This window comes from Myotis daubentonii, chromosome 17 (assembly GCF_963259705.1).
Source record: "Myotis daubentonii chromosome 17, mMyoDau2.1, whole genome shotgun sequence".
Lineage (NCBI taxonomy): Eukaryota > Metazoa > Chordata > Mammalia > Chiroptera > Vespertilionidae > Myotis > Myotis daubentonii.
Genome location: NC_081856.1, coordinates 37,946,015 through 37,966,872, shown reverse-complemented (window position 1 = coordinate 37,966,872; position 20,858 = coordinate 37,946,015). Strand labels below are relative to the sequence as shown.

The window sequence follows — 20,858 nt, the reverse complement described above, 5'->3', positions numbered from 1 at the left end:
AGGAGTATGCTCCAAACTGATTTGGACAGTAAGATAATTATTGCACATAATTTTATGATGGAGCCTAAATACCATTTTCTTTTAAAAAATTTTCCTTCCATTTTTATGCTTTGCTAGTAATTAAGTTCATGATCATACAATATGATGTTTCCCTTGTGTGTGCTCAGCATATGTGATGATATTTTAATCACCTATGTACATAGATGACTGGTGAATGTTTGATAGTCATTATCTTCCCCCAAAGAAGTCCAAACCTCGTTTCCATGTCATTATCAGTGTGAACTATTTAATTCCCACATTAACTGTGAATTGCCAAAAGCATGAAGCAATCAGTAAGCATTGACGCTATGGTAACATTGAGGGCAATAGACAATATTTCTTTAATGGGTAATGTTCCTAAGAATAAATGTGAGCAAATGTTGGCAGTCAAAGGTTAGACAGAAATAAATGTGTTACCCGAAGTCTTGCAAAGCGGATGCAATTCAGTCTGAAATGACTGTTTGCCTAAGATACCACTATTGTCTGTTTGAAAGAAGAAGAAGAAAGTTTGGTGAATTATTTCAGAAAAAGTGTATATTAACTGTACTTAGCTTAAATGTATCCCATGATAAAGATGTTTTGGTAGGAGAAATTCTATTAAACTAAGCAAAAATACTCCCTATACACAAAGATAGATTTATAGTTCCTGATCCAAACACATATACAGAGAAAGGATAAACTTCTAGTCAACACTTCTAGGCATGCTTTTATCATATGACTTTAGTGAGTTATAAGCACTTCAGCAAGCATAAAAATAAAAACAATTACAATTTTTTGAGCATTTACAGTCATACATGGCTTAACAACAGGAATACATTCTGTAAAATGCATCTCCCGGAGATTTTATGAATGTGTGAACATCACAGAGTGCAATTATACAAACCAAGATGGGATAGCCTACTACACATGCAAGCTAGATGGTATAGCCTATTGCTCCCAGGCTACAGACCTGGACAGCATGTTATTGTATTGAATAACACAATGGTAAGTATTCCTGTATCTAAACATATCTGAGCATAGAAAAGGTACAGTAAAAACGGCATAGAAGCTTTAAAATGGTACACTTGTTCAGGGCACTTACCATGAATGGAGTGCGTATGACTGGAAGGTGCTCTGGTGAGTCAGTGAGTGGTGAGTGAATGTGAAGGCCTCGGACATTACAATACTCTGCTGTGGAGTTTATAAACTATGTACACTTAGGCTGCACTTAATTTATAAAATAATGCTTTTCATTCTTCAATAAGAAGCTAACCTTAGCTTGCTATAACTTTTTTACTTTATAAACTTTTGATTTTTTCTTAACTTTTCAACTCATGTAGTAACACTGAGCTGAAAACACAAACACATTGTACAGCTGTACAAAAATATCTCTTTCTTCATACTCTTATTCTATAAGATTTTTCTATTTTTAACATTTTTTTTAACTTTTAAACTTTTTTGGTTAAAAACTAAGACACAGGCACACTGAGGTCTACACATGGTCAGAATCATCGACATCACTCACTGTCTTCCACCTCCACATCTTGTCCCACTGGAGGGCCTTCAGGGTCAGTGACGTGCTTGGAGCCATCACCTCCTGTGATAGCCATACCTTCCTCTGGACACCTCCTGAAGGACCTGCCTGAGGCTCTTCTTGAGGAGGTGCCATTCTTTTCAGAAATATGTCTATGGTAGTTTGCTAGATTTATTCCATTTTTCTCATCATAGATTTGCTTGTAAACAGATAATGTACCATGAACATTCCTCTCTATTAATAAAATCATTTTGGTGTTGGGGTCCATCTTTTCAAACTTCTTAAGAAGCTTATTGTGGTCTGCAAAAGCTTCTGCAAAAACCTTTCACTGTGAATTTTGGGGGTTCTTCTATTTCTTCTCCTGCAGTTTCCCTTTTCTCTTGTGTCTCCTTCAGCCACTGCATTTCAGTTCCAGTTCCTACAACTCCTCATTAACCAGTTCCTCTGGATCCACCTCTAGGAGATCCTTGATGCCATCCTAATCCACACCCGGGATGAAGTGTTTGCCATCGAAATCTCTTAATCCATGGAAAATCCTTTCAAGTCATGAATGAACCTTTCCAGTGTCTTTTTTCCACATGCCATTCATACTCTTTGATGACATCACCCCAGGCCCAAGAAAGGTTCTTGATGCAGTCATAAATGTAGTAATCCTTCCACAATTGCATCTGTGTCTTCCTCAGTTGCATCAACAGCTTAGGCAAAGGTTCTCCTTTAAAGCTGCCATAATTCCTTGATCCATTGGTTGGGTCAAAGAGGTGGTATGTAGAGAGATAAAAAACCACTTTGATATTGGGATAAATATCCTCAATAAAAGAAAAATGTCTGGAAATATTATCAACAATAAGCACAATCTTTAAAAGTATATTATTTCACAAACCATACTTTCCATTTTACTGGCATAGTGATCCAGGAGGACGCCATGGAGGAAGGACTGGGTCATATAAGACTTCGTATCCTCCTCTAGCACACTGGCAATATGTGCTTATTGATATGCTTGAAGGCCCTGGGTTCTTACTGTGCCTGATCACAAAGGGTGTCAGTTTGTAGCCTGCAACGTTGTCCCCAAGCAAGACTGCTATCATGTCCTTAAAATCCTTGAAGCCCGGTATTGGCTTGGCTTCTTTATGAATAAAAGTCTTTTGTACATCCATTTTCAGAACAGGGAAGTTTCATCCATATTGAATATTTGCTCTGGCAAGTAATTTTCCTCCATAGTCAGCTTATCTGGAGTTTCCAAACATTCTTCAGCTGCCTTCACATCAGCACTCGCAGACTCACCACTCACTTGCACATTATTTAATAAATAATGATTCTTGAGTGGTTCAAACTACCCATAGCTAGCAGTAAATTCAATATCATAGTCAGGTCCAGCCTCTTCTTTCATCAACCTTTTGCTTTGGCTGTGATCATTATGGAGCTTAAAGAGACATGGTTCTGTGCCTAGTCTCCAATCCAGATCATTAGAAGTTTCTCCACATTTCATACAGGCCCTTCTTGAATTTTTGTTAGTCTTGTTGCCTTCTATGAAGTAGATTCTTTGACAGCTTCTGTCATTTTATTCTTGTTCTTCGAGATTGTAGATATGGTGGAATCGGACATGCCTCACTGGTGAGCATTACCCATTGCTGATTTTCCACTTTCATAATCCTTATATTAATTTCATTTCTATGTCAATCACTCAATGTGGCCCCTTAATGGCAACATTAGCAGTGGAGTTTGATGCTTAGAGGTTATAATGAACCAAACAACATGAGATCAAATCAAGCACAAAAGAAAATGGTGCAATCAGGAGACCTCATAAACATTATATTCCAACATACTATTTTATAGCATAAACATTATATTCCAACATACTATTTTATAACTTTTTTATAAGCAAAAAGAGTACACTCTAAAATAACAATTAAAAATATAGTATAGTAAATACATATGCCTGTAGCATAGTCACTTATTAATCATTATCAAGTATTCTGTTGTGTACGTAATCATACGTGGTATACTTTATATGACCAGCATCACAGTAGGTTTCCTCACACCAGCATCACCATGAACATGAGTATTGTGTTGCACTATGATGTTGCAATGGCTTCAATATCACTAGGCAATAGGAATATTTCAGCTCCATTATGAACACAGTCATACATGTGGTCCATTGTTGACTGAAACACTGTTATGCAGCATATAACTACACTATAGTTAGGCACTACTTATGGATAGGCAGTGTTTATATAAACCTCTTCTAACTCTTATTACAAACTCATTAGTTGTGTGTTATGATCCCATTTCAGAGATTAAAAAACTGAGGCTAAAAGAAGGTGCTTAGATGATAGTAGTCTGGCATTCTAGAGCATTGTATTCAAGCATTTTCCATGAAAAAAATATTTCCTTATAGATAGTACTTAATAAATTTGTATTTAATTGAATCTTGTCACTGGGAAGGGAAGGAATGAACTACAGATTAATAAGTCTCTTTGCTTTTATATACAGTATCTAATATAATCCTTTGCCTATCACTGTGAAGTAGGCTAATTTTACTGACTTTATAAATGATGAAATGGTTTCATAATAGTTAAATTAGTTGCCAAGGACAGAAAAAACTCCAAAAAAAAAATCTTCCCTTGCCTTGTATTACATTCAGGCTGTCTCCATAAATAACTGAGTCAAGTTGGAGCTAGAGGACCCTTAGGGTCAATTAAAATTTTTGGCTTTTTAGATTAAAACACAGTTCATGATGTTTTTGGAAAAAATTTCAAAAGCCTACTCTTTGATTTTTAAAGATACACATTTTGGAAAATTGATGCATTTATTGTGATGTAATGATTTAGACATACTTTAATATATTTAAATTTAAAAAAGAATATTTACATATAATCTTTTGATAAATAATAAATCCATTTGATAAATGAATTTTTTGTCATAAAAGTAGGGAAAAGTTTTACTTATGTGTTTTAGAATTAGAATAAAATAGAAGTTAATTTTAATAACTGATATTTAGCCAGCATTATGCTATTAGTCATTTAAAATTTTAAAGTTACCATAACTAAAGATAATGGTGCCAGTGAAAATAATGATATACAAATAATTAAAATCTTGGTGGAAGCCTTAGTGAGAATCACTTTCCATTTTGTCTCTTATGAGTCCTTAAATAACCAAATATTTAGTTAGAATACTTAATTGTGGGATTTATAAAAAGATTAACAAGAAACAAATAAAATCTGTGATTATGAGAATTGGAAAATAGGGCAATAGTCTTACATTAAGATCACAAGTCCTGTAGCTAAATCAGAATTTATTTTAGGATTGTACAATTAAAAAGAAAATAAATATTTAGAGACGTGAAGTTATTAGATAATTTCTGTCTCTATTATTATATTTTTAATATGTTATATCATAGAATAGACACAGTTACTTTTCTCAGACTCTGAGTGGGTGTTATTTATTTTAGAATTGTATCATTAAAGAGAAAATAAATATTTAGAGGTCTGATGTATTAGACGATTTCTGTCTCTATTATTATATTTTAATATGTTATATTATAGAGTAGACACGGTTACTTTCCTCAGACCCTGAGCATCTATCAGAAGTGCCATCATAACTGTTCAATAAATGTTTCTCGAATTGAACAGATGTTTGGCTGCCTGATGTTGCATCCAAACTCCAAACCTAGCCAAGAATTTTAATTTTGAAGTCATCCCCCAGCTTCTAAAAGTTTAAAGTCACATTTATTAGACAAATACTCAAAGAAGTAAAGTTATGATAAGTAGGCAGACATATGAGCTCTGTGAGAATCACCAGGGCCTGATATTTCTAACATCATGAAAAAAACAGAACTACTTAACTCCATGTGCTTTAAGTCTCAGGATGATAAGAAAAATATGTTTTCAGTCTTTCCCCAAATGTATTCAGTTCAATATGAGAATAGATATGTCTCATATTAATACTTAATTTCTAAATACTCATGAGCTCTATTAAAATTCCCTGGCAAAATTCTACCATGCTTTCCTTCCAGTGGGCTCTCACTCAAGGTTTTGGCAGGCTCGGACTCATTAGCAGGTTTTTCCTTCCCAGTCTCATTTCTGAGCACACCCTGATGGAGCTCTGGGAACTCACTGTTTAAAAGATATTCTTTACAGAGAGTGGAAAAGGTTTGTGTTGACTATCTAAAGGAGATGTAACTCAAGGTAATGGAGTATAATAGAGAAATATGAAAAGTCTTTAAAACAAGATCATGATATGAAGTCATCCTCTGCATCCATATATATGCACGAACGTATGGAATTGAGCTAATTTTTCATAGAGCTAAAGTCCACTACTGAATTAAAGGAGGCCCCACTTTGGGTCTCGTGTAATATGCACACTGAACCATTACGTGACTGGGTCTCCTAAGCCATAGCTTCATGAGAATCATAACTTTCAGATGTAAGTGGTGTTCTCTTTCACTCATCACCATTTACCATTCCATCCACTCTGGGAAGGCTGATTAGCAAGCAAAACTACAGAAGATGACCTTAAGCTCCAAACTTTGAAGAGCTCTCCTGAGGCTCAGGAGAGGTTCTGCTTAAAGTGGGTAAGTACACACAGGCACTGAGTCAATAATAGTTGGGTGGATGGGTGGACAGAGGGATGGATGAGACACGGGCCTGCAATATTTCCAATGGTTAAATAGCTCCAGACATTCTAATAATATTGAATTTTTTTATTTCCAAAGACACCCCAGAATAAATATGCCCAGATGCCCTGGTTAGGTCTTTTCCACACACAACTAAGCATTAGTGATACGGGTTTTATAAAGTATTAATAAAGACTTTTAGTAACAAAAATTCTTGTCCCCTCATAATAGTTTTTAGAAACATCTATATCTCCCTTTCTTTACAGGCAACTCTTCCCTCCCCCTCTCCCTCCGCTTCCAGGAAATAATTAATATTAGTTTTAAAATGGGAACCCTCCTGAAACTCTGTCACTGTTACCTAATATTTAACACTGACTAATTTCTGTCCTATATAATTGTCCAATACCACAACACCAAATATTTGTCTGTGACAGTGTCATAAATTTTATCTAAGGCTAAAAAAGACCAAGAGAGAAAGAAGGAACTAGACAGTTCTTTTAGAAAGATACTGTGAATTCAGAAATTCAAGCTTATGAAAACTTGCTCTGAAGTTAAAAATATGAGAACATTGTCAGTGCACACGTTGTCAGATGCTTCTAAAAATAAAGTTCTTTTGTTGCTTTTACACAGCAATCAATGCAACACAGAAAGTTATACTGAATATGTACTTGCACCATATTAAATAACATATTTCCTACCCCAAAGTGAGAAAGAAATTCTTACCACCTTCTTTAGTGAACAGGTTGACGAGGTTATGCACTGTGTCCGTCAGCTCCAGCTGCTGCTTCTGAAGGACACTGTTGTTGGTGGTCGCTCTGTTCAGCTGCTTCCCGAGTTCCTGGATTATATATGTTTGCCGAGTAACCAAGGTTTGGAGAGTCTCCTTCTCTTCCCTTAAGGTGTCCAACTCTTCCTTGTGCTTTCCCTCCAATTCTGAGATTTTATGTTCTAATAAACTACAAGGAAATGAAGAAAAGACTTAGTTTAAAAAATGCTATACAAAAAACTGTGATCCCACTAGTTTTTATGTTTATTTAGTTATAAATATTAATTAGATATTTCACCATAGAAATATTTTGTGAGATTCACAATATACATATCTGTCCGTATATTACATATATAATAGAAGTGACATATCAAATGAAGAATTATTAGACCAACTGGTGTCAGGGTAATTTTCATTTCCTAACTATAATTTATATCCTGGGGTTTATCTTATATCCAAGGTAAGCTGACTTGGACCCAAACAATTACAGTCTGGACAAGTTGTATACAGTTTGACTTTCATTAAGGCAATAGTTCTAAAAAGAGAGAGGAAAAAAGTATGAATAAAACAGAGAAACTATTTTTTTACTTACTTTGCTTCATTCATTTGGGATTCTTAAAACATTAACAGTGATTAAATTTCACAACAGTTCTGTGGGTTCAGGGAATAGAACATCTACACAGAAACCATGTGACCAGAGAATAAGCTATGTAAAATCACAATGAATTAGTTTTCGTGGGATTTTTGACACCTGCTCCACTATCAGCTTACTTTATCTTTCAACCTAAGTTTCACAATGAGCCCTAAAAACACACCAATTTCAAAACCACCACATGAATGGTTCCAAAAAGGAAGACCACCAGCTGGTTGCCTGGTCTTACAACAGGGCCTGAGATGTTTTGCTCAGGGCGATGCAGTCTTCCACCGAGAACCTTCTCTCGGGCTCTTCAGAGGATACCCCCCTTGCAGACTGCTCATTAAAATGACAGCGAATGCAGAAGCACTCCTGGACCCTAGCAACTGACTGGAAATAAAAAGCATTTACAGTTTATAGAGTGCATAACGTACTGGTATTCCTTAGAGGAAAAGCCTTATTCAGCTTTCTCAGTTCTGTTTTCAGAAGGGTCCACCAGTTGTTAGTTTACAAGGTGTTATTCAAATGTAACATACCAGACTGGGCACTTAATTTACCTTGGAGAAATACAGCACTGAATCATTTCTGTACGTTTTCATAAAAGGGACACTAGGGAATGTTTTAAATTTAATACTTAAATAATAAAACAGAGCATGTTTGAAGAGCCGAATTTTCCAACTCCATATCCTGGGAGATGAGCTGGAAGGTCTGATGATCTTTCACACAGATTAAGTGTGAAGATGAGAACTGCTCACGGGCATTCCAGATCTCTGCCAGCAAATCTGTCCTTGAAGAGGATGCGGCCCAGAATGTGGCAGGAAAGTGGCCTGGTGAACCAAGGCTGAAAAACACCTGGATGCTTCTGAGCATAAGACCCTATTAATTTACAGCACCTTTGGTACCCTTCCCCGATTCACACATGAACATTTGGCATTGAGACCTGGGAAGGGCAGCTCTGTGACTTGTGCAAGAAAAGCAAAGCCAGGCCTCTATTCTGACTTGCGTTCCTTCTACAGAACAACAGTGAAAGATGCTCAACCCTGACTGAGCCTTAAGCAAATTTGATATAGTGATTTGGGGGAAATGTGATGATCCTTAATATCTTTTTAAATGTTTTTGGAAATGAAAAATTTAGGCAAGGAAATCAGAGTAAGATGAAAGACCATATCTCTAAGGAGTACTGATAGGTATGATCCAGAGCCTTTTAGCATTTTCTTCTGTGTCAATACTTGCTGCTAGAGAACTTGGTGGTTGAAAAACAAAACAAACAAAAAGTATTTCTAATGGCTAAGTGATTAGTGTATGTTTATGGATGTCAGAAGAGGTTTTCTTTGTGCCCATTAATATTTGGCCTTCAGATCTGAGAATTAACCATAATTCACTCTCAGTTTATTTTTAAAATTATTTTCACTTCTCCTAAGACAATGATAAGGTACAAGATGTCCATAATATAGAGTCAATTGACTTATAAGAAAATTGTCTTTTAAATTCATGTTATAGTATACTACCAAGAAACCTCAGAATTAACTATTAAAATGATGATACTTTAAAGATCAAAATGTGGACGCTATAGTCATATACTACTACATAAAAATTCGAAGTCACTATTTTGTTCCTGAAGTCAGATGAGCATTGGCCTTTTAGTCTTCCTACTCAGTAGGTAACATTCTGGTTTGGAAAATAACACGCTATAGTTATAATTTGTATTTATTACTCTCTAAGTGCCAATAGTGCTCTCAGCACTATGTAAAATGACACTATTATTACTATTCTAAGGGTTTATTTTTAGAGAGAAAACCTCAAATAAAGCAACAGAAGCTATAAGAAACTTCAATTTCAGACGTAATACTATAAAAAATATTTACACCAATGTTTCTCCACTTTCTACTTTGGATGCATTTCTTGCTCATCAAGAGGACATATAAAGATGGCCACTATCTGAGATGTCAAGAAAGGAGTTTTGTTTGTTTTGCTTTTCAGGATAATTTGGAAAGAGCTGTGAATAGAAAGTTTGTCAAAGAAGTCCTGGTGCCAAAGAACACAATTCTGGACACTGATTTGTGGAAGAATACCCATTTCCTAAAAAGGAGTATACATTTAGTATGCTGGAAGGAACCTTAGTTTCCACAATTCACTAAACAATCTTTAATGCACCATGACTACCAGGTATCAAAAGACATCAACATAGCTGTCATCTTAAAATAGCTATTCATGTAAAGAAGGGGTTGCTCATACAAGCAAGAAGCCTGTTCTGCATCACAGACATGGCACAGAATTTGAAATGAAATATATGCATAAAAAATAATATGCATGTAAACTACAAGCAAAAATAATATGCATGGAAACCTATGACAATGTTTTCCATATGGCAGGTCTTACCAGTTATTTATCTCTTCCCATTTTTTCCTCATCTCATTTCTTCATTTGGAATTCCTTTAATAACTTTTGAACTCTAGCAATTCTCCACTAACCTTATTTGTTAGGTGTAACCTTTATAATAATAATAACTTTTTAGAGTTATTCAGGCAAGACTGATCTCTTCTTGACCCTTCCATTTTCTTTGATACTGCTCATCCCTCCCTTCTGTCTTCTCTTTATATTTGGCTTCCAAAAAACTATTTGCTTTTGATACTTCTCATCCATTGGTTACTATCTACTTGGGAAGTCAGCCCTTCCTCTTCACTATTTCCAAAATGGTTTGAATCCAAAACTTCCTTGCCAGAAAAATGCATATGCTATCTCTTCTTATTAATTACATTGTTGAAATATACCATTATAATTGTGTAGTATTTTAAAACTCTTATCTACTTTGATTCTGAAAGCAATATAGAGATATGGAGTGAGTAGCTATTACAAGTCTCAGTTTATAGGTAATAATCTAAAACACTTTGTCCAAAACTGTGCACATATTGTGTCAGAACCAAAATAAAAAGCTATGTCTTCCAACTCATCAAATTAGAAATCTACCCACAACATCCCAGTGTTGGGACAACTAGCATTCGAGTCTCATCTCTTTAACTTAGAATAATATAAGTTCTACCTTTTTCCACCCATTTACATTTTTTTATTGATTAAAGTATTATATATGTGTCCTTTTCCTCCCCCCCCCCCACCCATTCATGCCCTCACTCCCTTGGTATCTGTGTCCATTAGTTATGCTTACATGCTTGCATACAAGTCCTTTGGTTGATCAAACCACAGAGGGAAGGTAGGGGAAGGTGGGGGTGAGGGGAGAGATCACCCATTTACATTTTATGAGGAATCAAGGCATCACCTTTACATCATCTCCTTATTTGCTGCTCTCCGTCTGGTTATTCTGGGAGTTTGCTTTCACAATATTTCAACATTTTCATCTTTCACATGTATAAAAAACAAATGACTTAGCAAGTCAAGTTTTCTTTTTAATCTCAACTGTCATTTTCTTAAACACTGCTCTGCCTTAATAGCTCTGCCATTAAATTTAATTTTCTTACTCAATATATGGATCATATCCCATTTTGTCCTGAAGCCTTTTATTGGTTCTCTAACATTTTCCCTATTCACCTCAGATAGGCAAAAACACCTCTATATGTAAACCTCAACCTGAAGGACATTACAGCTCCAGTGCCCTAACATTAGATAAGCAAAGCATATTTCCTGTGATGATGGCCTTTAGCAAAACGTTTAATTTAGATTTCTATGTATAATCCAAAACCTGATGTTGATCCCAAACTCCTGCTTATTGTTTTCTAGAGTACATTCGTATTTTTATCGGTTATGAGTTCCAGTGTTAAGGTTTTGAGAAGCCTAGATTAAATAAACACTTGTTATTAAGATGCAGTTTATAGAATTAGTGTTCCATGGAACAGCAACTTAAGAAACTGTGCACTTACATCTTAATATACAAATCGAGCTACAAATGTAAAGACAGAGTTTCTCACAGGATTCTCAGGACTTCCTGTTTCCCATCTTTCTGCAAACACTTTGAGAAGAGACATATATAGGATTTTGGCACTTCACTTCTAGCTTGAGGCAGAGGTGCACTTTAATGAAGAATAAAATAAACAAAGTGATCTAGGTCTTGAACCTCAGCAAAGGGTTCTAATTGAATGTATACAAAGCCTTACTTAAAGTTTTTGGTTAACTTTTTCTCCTCAGTCCACAGCTTGCCCCCTCTCACATATCTTATTGGAAATATTTCAAATCATTGAACACATCTTGAAGCTTTCACAGAAAAAGCTCCCCCTTTCAAATTGTTTCCCACAATAGAGTTCTTAACTTAGCAGCCAGTGAATTCACAGCGGTGACAGCTGCCTAAGCTCTATGTGTGTAAATATAGCTCTTAGACAAGGGGGGAAGATGTGAAAATATAGAAATCTTCTCATTTTATCTGTCTGGACCTACTTACAGATGTTTCCATTTTTAACTTTTATTTTGAAAATGTAGTGTCAACTTGTGTTGCAAATAGGGTTTTAAAAAATGATATTTCTTCCTCATTCAAAGAGGGTATATAGTAAATTCAGATTAAATTTATACTTTCAATTTATACTTCTACAAAACAAATTCTCTCTAAAAATATGAAGTTAATTATTGCGATTCAAATGAGGAAAGAAGTATAGATTAGTACAAGTGAACATTGGCAGATACATGTTTTAAAGTTTTGGAATAAATAAGGATAAGTTAAATATGTTATAAAAGCCAGAAATCAAGAGGAAAATAAAAGATACACTTCATGGCATAAAAATGTATATTTCTATAAAAATAGTTTGAACAATAAATGACTGATTAGAGAAAATATTTGCTACATACATAAAAAACTTTAGCATTCATTACAGAGCTTATATGAGTTAATAAAGCAAAGATAAGGCTAATCAGAGATAAAGAAATGCAAATGGTCATAAACATGAAAAGATACACAAGCTAACCTCTCAGATAGAAAAGGTTAATAGAATGGCTAGCAGGGTTTGGAGAAATTAGGAAGCACACGCATTCTTGCAGATAATGTAAAATTATAGTACATCTATGGCAATGAATGAGGAATATCTGTATATAGTTACATGTGTAATATATTCATGATAGATTTTTATGAAGTAGAAATACACTCAGCATTTAAAAATAGTTACAATCTATACCCGTGCATCATATAAACATGTACTTGTTTGTGTATGTGTGCAATTGTGTAGGGGTGTGTGTCTGTGAAAACACACATATATATGTATGCTCTATATACTGCCGTATATCTTAGCATTCACAGAAAAAGTCTGAAAGAATAAGCACCAATCTGCTAATCTGTTGATGATTCTTTGCAGGGGTTGCTGGTGATGGAGATATGGAATTAGGGAGACTTTGATTTTCAATTGTTACACTTCCACATAATTTAATGTTTAAATCAAGTGTGTTACTTTTTTTATTAATTAGAGATATGTGGTAAACAGTCATGAATTTAGAATGGCCTGGGAAGATGCTGTCTAGAGATTTAAAAATTGGGCTGAATTACTGCACCTCAGAATGTGGGCTGATAATTTTAGGTGCCATGCAATGGGCTTTTGGAATAATGGTTAAAGCACCATCTCTATTTTATCTATGTTAAGAACAATTAATATATTTATGATATTTAATGTAAACTATGTGATTTGTATTTTTCATAAAATATATGTTTCAGCTGTGTGTGTGTGTGTGTGTGTGTGTGTGTGTGTATAGAGAATGACATCTGTTGGGATAGAACTACTGGAACATTTACCACTTCTTCATTCATTCAACATTCAAAAAGCATTTGATACTATATATACTTTCTGTAGAGAATTGTGCCTGAGAGCATGAAGATGAAGATAAATAAACACAGCCTTCGTGTTCCGGAAGTTCACACTCTAATAGTAGAGAGATAGATAAATACGCACACATATTACAATGTGATTGGATAAGTGAAATAATAGGGAAAAAACAAGGTACAGTGTTATCACATAAGGTGTCATGAATAAGTCTATTTGACAGAGTCAGAGGAGGGTTCTTGGAGGGGAAAACATCTGCAGTAACATCTGAGTTTGAAGGGTGGACAGAAATTTGTGAGTTGAAAAAGGACTATAGGGCATTCCAGATAAGTAAAACATTATTTCTGAAATAACATCAAGCCTCCAGTGTGATACTAACAATTGGCATAATTCACACTTACTGTGTGTGTCAGGCACTCTTGTCAGTGCATTATATGCATTAACTCAATCTCTCATCAAGTCCATGCACTACTATTTTCATCACCCTTATGTTACAAATTAGGGAAGTAAAGCACAGAGAGTTTAAGTAACTTGCTGAAAGTCACACAAATAATATGTAGCAGAGTCGGTTTTAAAGGATCAAGGAAAAGTGAAATTCAGGCAGTCTGGCCTCTGAGCTCATGCTCTTAGCTGTCAGATCATACTTTATAAAATTTAAGAAGGCCTGTGGATGTGAGGCTGTAAAATTAGGGTTACAATGATCAAGGACTAGGTTCTATGCTAAAGAACTTGAGCTTTATTCAGTCAGTACAGAGAATCATTAGGGAGTTGGCAGATGCTGTCTAGAGATTTAAAAGTTGGGTGGAATTAGTGTGTGGGGTACTTAAACAAAAGGGGGAATTAATCCAACTTGGGTTTTAAAAGAAGGCTGTGGCAGAGCTCTGGGTGACAGGTTTGAGAGGCAGTAAGCCTTAAGGCACAGAGGTTACCGCAAAGGCTAAGAAAAGAATTAATAGGAGTTTGATCTAAGACACAGTCAGTGAAAACAGAAAGAACAGGATGAATTGGAAAAATATTTAGGAGATGCAACTGAGCACCAACAGTCGTTATTGAGTTGTAAGGAATCAGAGCAAGGAAAGAATTAAGAATGCCCTTAGACTTCTAGTTTGATTCAGAATTGTTCCACTGTCACATCCTAAGGCTAACAAAATTTAAATTAAAAAAAAGAGATCAACCGAAGGACTTGTATGCATGCATATAAGCATAACCAATGGACATAAGACACTGGGGGGTAGGGGAGGCTAGGGGACTGTCAAGGGCAGGGGGGGGGAGGGGGAAGAACACATATGTAATACCCTTTGTAATACTTTAAGCAATAAAAAAATAAAAAAATTATGTGCATTAAATTCATTTTTAAAAGCATGAGAGGAGAAAAATATATTCTATTAAATCAGTATCTGTAGGTGTTCCATTTAGGATGTATAGAATAGAGCAGCATAAATTTAAATACTTTTACTTGATCCCTTCTATATACAACTAACATAATTCAACCTAATTTAATGCTAAAAGTTAGAAAGACTTTACTTCAGTATTTTGTGAAGAACTTATCAAATGGAAGATAGCTTTAATGAATAAGACTGTGATTTAACATTTCATTTTTTTTTGGTCAGGTTAGGAACTAAAAAATCAATATTTTTATCATGCCATTGTAATACATTGTAATACATTGTATCTTGAAATTATACACACTTCAATCATTTAAATTAATTAACATAATAACTTTCCATAAACTCCAGCTAGAAGATAGATGAGGCTTGTCAAAGAAGTTCCATAAATTCCCAAGGTAAAATAAATAGTTTATATTTCCTACTCCAGTATTAGGAGGAATAAATAATGAAGCAATGGGCCCAAAACAACTGGCCTACTCCTTTCCTCAAATTTATATTTGTTTGTGTTAAGAGGAAAAGTTGACAACCACATCAATTAATCTTGAAGCTGCATCACGTTGGAAAAATATTTTTCTAATAATTAAGACAAAGTGTCATCATGTACTTGAACCCTAATGCTGTCATACACTAACTGTTTGGTCATAGGCAAGTTACTTGACCTATGTGAACTCCAGTTTCTTTATATATAAAATGGGAATAATAATAAATGCTTTGAAGAATTAGCTGGAGGAAATAGCATGCTTACACTATGTTAATACACCTGGCACAGATGTTAGATAGCCGGGCAGCCGATAGTTTTGCTAAAATTATGTCAGAATGACCATGACATGTGCAGTTTCACTTCACTCTGGATGGTCCTACTAAATATTTCCCTAGTCCTCAGTCTGCTTATTAAACACAAGTATCAAGAAAATCCAAATGCTCCACCTTTGTATACATGGAATGTTGATGTCCCTTCCTGTTATAGCCGATAGAGGCAGAAAAGTTTCTTCTGGAATATATTTTCACCTGGCTGTGCTCCCACATTGGAAGAAGTTGGGATTAAGTGAGAGATAGGGAGGAGCCTTGAAACCTGGTCAGTTAACCAAACCTTTAGAGCAAAAGATCAATATATATATTTGGTTCAGCTGAAGGAATTAGCATTATGGCATCTGTCCCTGCTCACCCCTCTTTTCTATTATTTTGAGCAGAAGTGGGCAGGAAACATACTGGAGGGATCCAATAGAAGTTAACAATTATATGTCACATTCTGTGGTCAAACCAACCTTCTCTGTGTAAGATAAATATTAATGCTTCCCATTTCTTGGGTTCTTGGTTGTATAATTGCAACTATGTGGACCAGTTACTCATCTCTTCCTTCCAAGTGCTGTTTACTTGAGGTAAGAAACAAAACCAAGTGGTGGATTAGCATCCAACAAAAGAAAAAAGATCCTAAAGAAAGCAAACTGGAAGGAAGCTTCTTGGTGTCACTACCACTAGATTGTTAGGAAAACAAATAGTAGAAAAAAAGTCGTTAAATGTATTCCTGCTTTGTGCCTTTTGCTGTTTAGGGGATAAAGAAGTGAATCTAAGGAGGCCCCAAATCCATTTGCAACCTTACAAGTGACGCATTTAATTTGTCAGGGTGTAAATCAGCAGGACCTCTCAGCATGATCATGTAGTATAATCCTGTTCATAAAATAGTCCTCCTTATTTTGCCAAAGAAGCAGTGGACCTTCCCAAGGGCCAGCTCACCCAAATGGCAGCTACGGCCCCATCCGACTCAAACTGGTAAGTCACTCACCCAGACACAACCGCTGACATTCCCTGGGGAGGAAGCAAAGCTTAATTTAGATAATCACCTTTGCAAAGTGTATTAGCTGATCCAAACCAGACCTGACTGTCTGAAGACATGTTGTTCCTACATTTCAGAGATGCTTCAATGTAGAAATTGCTTCTTTTTCTTTTGGAGGATTAATTCATTTATGGAATAGGTAGGGATGACCAATAAGCTATTTTAAAATATATCAAACAGCTTCATATTTGACTTTGACCTTCTACCCACTTGAATGGGCCGGGGTCCCACGTTTCTTTATTGCTCTAGAAAGTGTTTGGCAGAGTTCCTCTAATTCTGTCACATGAAAATAACAATAACAATAAACAGAATAGGGAAAGTATGCTATATATCACCAATGGGTACTTTCGGTTCCTAAAAAGACAAACTCTCTTTCTAATTGGTTCATGGAAGAATATGCCCGGTTTAAGAATAGATATACCCCCAGCACTCCATTGCACACAATGTATCCTTCAACAGGAAGACACAGACAACTACAGAGATAGGACAACTGTCAGGAGATACAGCACACCAGCAGAAAAACACCCCCAGAAACCACACATGAGGGAATGTCATGCTGAAGGTCAAAGGGAAAGGGGTGTAGAGCAGGAATAAAAGATGCATGCTTTTGTCAGCAGGAGCACACAACTGATTTTCTAATTAGAACATGAATCCCCGAGTTTATTGTGAAATATCTCTGTTGCCAGAAAATGGAATTGTTATAGTTCTGAAAAAATATCATTAACAATAAATAGTGTGACTTATACATAGAGGAAACCCTGAATTATCCATAGAAGTTAGCAATCAATGAGGGGAAAGTTCCTTGGAGTAGCCATGTACTAGTATATGCTTGGTCAGGAGTCCGACTCCTTGAGAGGTGGGACGCATGGCAGCCTCTTCCACCTGAGCAGCAGTGGATTTCCAAACACGACTTAGCTTTACTGATGGAATAGAGATAACTTTTAAAAAACATTTTTATTGCTTTTAAAGAGGAAGGGAGAGATAGAAACATCAATAATGAGAGAAAGTCATTGATGGGCTCTTTCCTGCACAACCTCTCCCCCCCAACCCCCCTCCCCCGGGATCGAGCCTGCAACCCAACCAGGGCATGCACCCTGAATGGGAATCCAACCTTGACCTCCATAGGTGGATGCTCAATCACTGAGCCATACCCGCCAAGCAAAACAGAGAACAACTTTTAAGCAGTTTCCCTTAAAAAAGAACATTCCATGTTGAGAATTCCATAGTAGGAAATGATACCAGGTGTTATATCAAGAATCATGATGGAAAGTCAAAAACTGCAAAATGATCCAGAGTCAGGGTATATGAGGAGGGAGGGAAAGAGAGAGACAGACAGCTCTCCTTCGTTTTTATACTCAGAATTAATTTGGCCCCATGTTTTCCTTTTCTTTTACTTTTCCCAAACCACTTCAAATTATTGTTGTTGTTTTTTAAACAGAGAGGTGGCGGATATAAGTCATGTTTAAATAATTTTGGAATACAGCAATCCTCACCTGTTTTTCTCCTGAATCTTTAGGATTTCATTTGTCTGTTGAAGAAGTTGCTTCTCTAGCTTGTATGTTGATAATGAATTCTCCAGCAGTTGTATTTCAAGTCGGGATGTTTGATTTAGCATCTGAGGATAAAAGGTAAAAACATTTCAGACTTCCATTGCAAAGAGTAAAAACAATTATTTTGGGTTTTTACTTAGTTGTATTTTCTTTTAAATTAAAATTTCTTCCAGAATATTTAATTGGATGGTCTACATCCTATAAATTAATGTTTTACATGTTTAAATTATATTCATTTGAGATTGAGGTTGAAATTGAATGAAAAAACTGAGTTGTTAAACCTATTTTCATATTTAAAATTTTGTGTCCTGAATCCCTAGATATTTCACTGTTTTAGTTGCTTTATACATATTATAATCAATATTTACAAGTGAAAAAATGAGTTTTAGTACAAAGTCTTAGATATTGTGAATAATTAAGAATAACTAATAGGAATGTAATATATGCCTACTTGGACCTTACATAAACCAATTAGAAATATTTTATGACATAGTTTAGCCAGGTTCATGATCACGCATTTATTGAACACCTATGTTAGGTCATGTCAGCCCTTCCAGATATCATTTGGGCACCTGTTGAAGGAGGAATTATCATCATCACTTTACAAAAGAGGAACTATGTTCAGAAAGAGGTTAAAATCCACACAGGAACCAAGGGAAGAACTGCGTTTCAAACACAGATAGTGTGACTCTAATTTTAATGCTCTATACAGAAAACTAAGAAGAGGGAGAGGCAAACTACTCTATTCTGGGGACTTGCCCTGAAGAGATGAAGTGACCAGGAACCCATGTCACAGTGAAGATAGACTGTAGTTTTCTCTTCAACTGCACTACAGTGGGTCCTCTAGAAATTGTAAATATTTGACTCATCTGTAATCATGAAGGCTCACGTTGATAGTTGAGCCTTAATATAACATGATTCTGTGAGTCCTGAACCCAAACAGTCATCTTCTGAGCAAACACCATGGACTCCAGTCCTAGAAGATATCTTCAAACTGTGCCAATGTCCTTGTCCCTCCCTATCTCTGTCCTGCCCCCACCCCCTTCTTCCTTAAGGGAGGTAAAAAGGTCAAGGAAGAGGTATAGTTCATTTTTAAAGCTCCCATGTCACTTGAAAACTTTTGTAACCATCCCATTTTTTGCTACAGCTACTTATTCTGTAGCAGATCTAAACCTATGCAAATGCACATAGAAAACCTTTTAAAAATAGACTGACGTGACCAGGGTTGGGCTTGGGCTACAGAAGTTGTGGAGGAAGGAGACAAATTTTTAGGGGAGCAGGATAGGAACTAGGGTGAGAGAGAGGCAATTACTTCAGTTGCAAACTATAAGGTGGTGTCAAAAAACTCGGTAATCAAGATAAAAATATTTTAATACATTTTGAAAGAGCAAAATTAAAGCCAAAAAAATCCATGTTTAACATAGTATCATTTTAAAATAAAAAGGACCTCTTTCTGAATATGCATGACTCAGTTTTGCATGACTTTCTTTCACTCCGCTCACCCTAGCCCCAGTGCTGCTGGGCATGGGGTGCAGGATTGGTGTGGGGTGGATAAAGAAGAGAATAGTGAGATGGAGCATTTGCACTTTAAAAAAATTTTAAGGGATATGATTCAGTTACATAGTTGTTATGAGAATGGATCTGAAAGCCTGTCTAAAAGTTACTACAACCTATCAAAACTTATATTTGTGGAGTGCTTTAGAGTTTTAAAACATATTTTACTATTCTGAGAGAAAACAGAAGCAAGAAGACCTGGGATTTGAAGACAGAGTTAGTAACAGCGCAGAGGGGGAAAATGATAGAGAATATAAAGACTGTGATATACAAAATATAACTTTCAATTATTAAACATAGTTTTGTGCAGGCAAGTTTTTGTGTTTATTAACTGGAATGATTATCAAATAATTACATAGGGGATGAGGCGGCTGTATCTTTTGGTGACACTGGTGGTCACAGAGAAAACAGTAAATATTGAATAAACAAAGGGTCCATTGTCTCATTGAATCAAGCTTCTCATAAGCCATGAAATATGTTCTTCCTTATTCATCATATTCTCTGATAACACTTCCTGATATTCTGACATACCAACATTTTAATTTTACAAAGGACAGAAATTGTTTTTCTCCATATGTAAAAAATGAAGCTGCCTATGCTGTGTCTGGAGACTACTACAGCTCCTGAGTTTTCTCTAGGTTGTCCTAACTCGAATCCATTTGCTATAGAGCAGCCAGAGTGATTTCTGTGAAAACAAAAGTCAGATCATTCCATCTCCTGTGCTAAACTTGCTAATGGTTTCCCTCTGCAATTAGCGTAAACCCCCAAAGTTCTTAGCCTGGCTACAAGGTCCTATGTGATCAGGACCCTGCTCACGTCTCAGATCACTCTCCTTCTTTCTGCCACCACAACATGCCACATTAATTTGCACCTCAGGGCCTCTGAATTTGCAGTTTTCACTGCCTGGAATGCCCAGATGCATGCCTACTTTCTTCTCATCATTCAGGTCTTGCTCAGGGAGGTCCTTCCTGGCCACTCTCTGTAAAGTAACTCCCCTTCCCCCCTATCATCCTCCATCAGGTCACCCTGTTCTATTTTCTTTATGGAATCATCACTATTTGAAATCGTCCTGTCCATTCACTCATTTGCTGTCCTTTTTCCCCATGAGGATGTCAGCTGTACAGAGGCAGGACTACTCTGCCTGGAGCCCTCCATACCTCCAGAGTCCAGCATGGGCCTGGCACCCTGGGGCCCTTAGAGCTATTTGTTGAATAATACTGT

At 36.0% G+C, this 20,858-nt stretch overlaps 1 protein-coding gene across 3 annotated transcripts in view; it reads right to left on the bottom strand.

Annotated features, from left to right (window-relative positions):
• Positions 1 to 20,858, bottom strand: part of ANGPT1 (angiopoietin 1) — a 246,320-nt gene that overhangs the window by 71,542 nt on the left and 153,920 nt on the right. For 2 of the 3 annotated variants that reach the window (XM_059671913.1, XM_059671915.1), the window contains exons 3-4: positions 18,027 to 18,148; positions 6,888 to 7,120 (exon numbers count right to left, since the gene is read on the bottom strand). In XM_059671913.1, coding sequence (XP_059527896.1) covers positions 6,888 to 7,120; positions 18,027 to 18,148 — 355 coding nt within the window. The remainder of the gene's footprint in view (positions 1 to 6,887; positions 7,121 to 18,026; positions 18,149 to 20,858) is intronic. The other variant, XM_059671914.1, reaches the window with a different exon arrangement.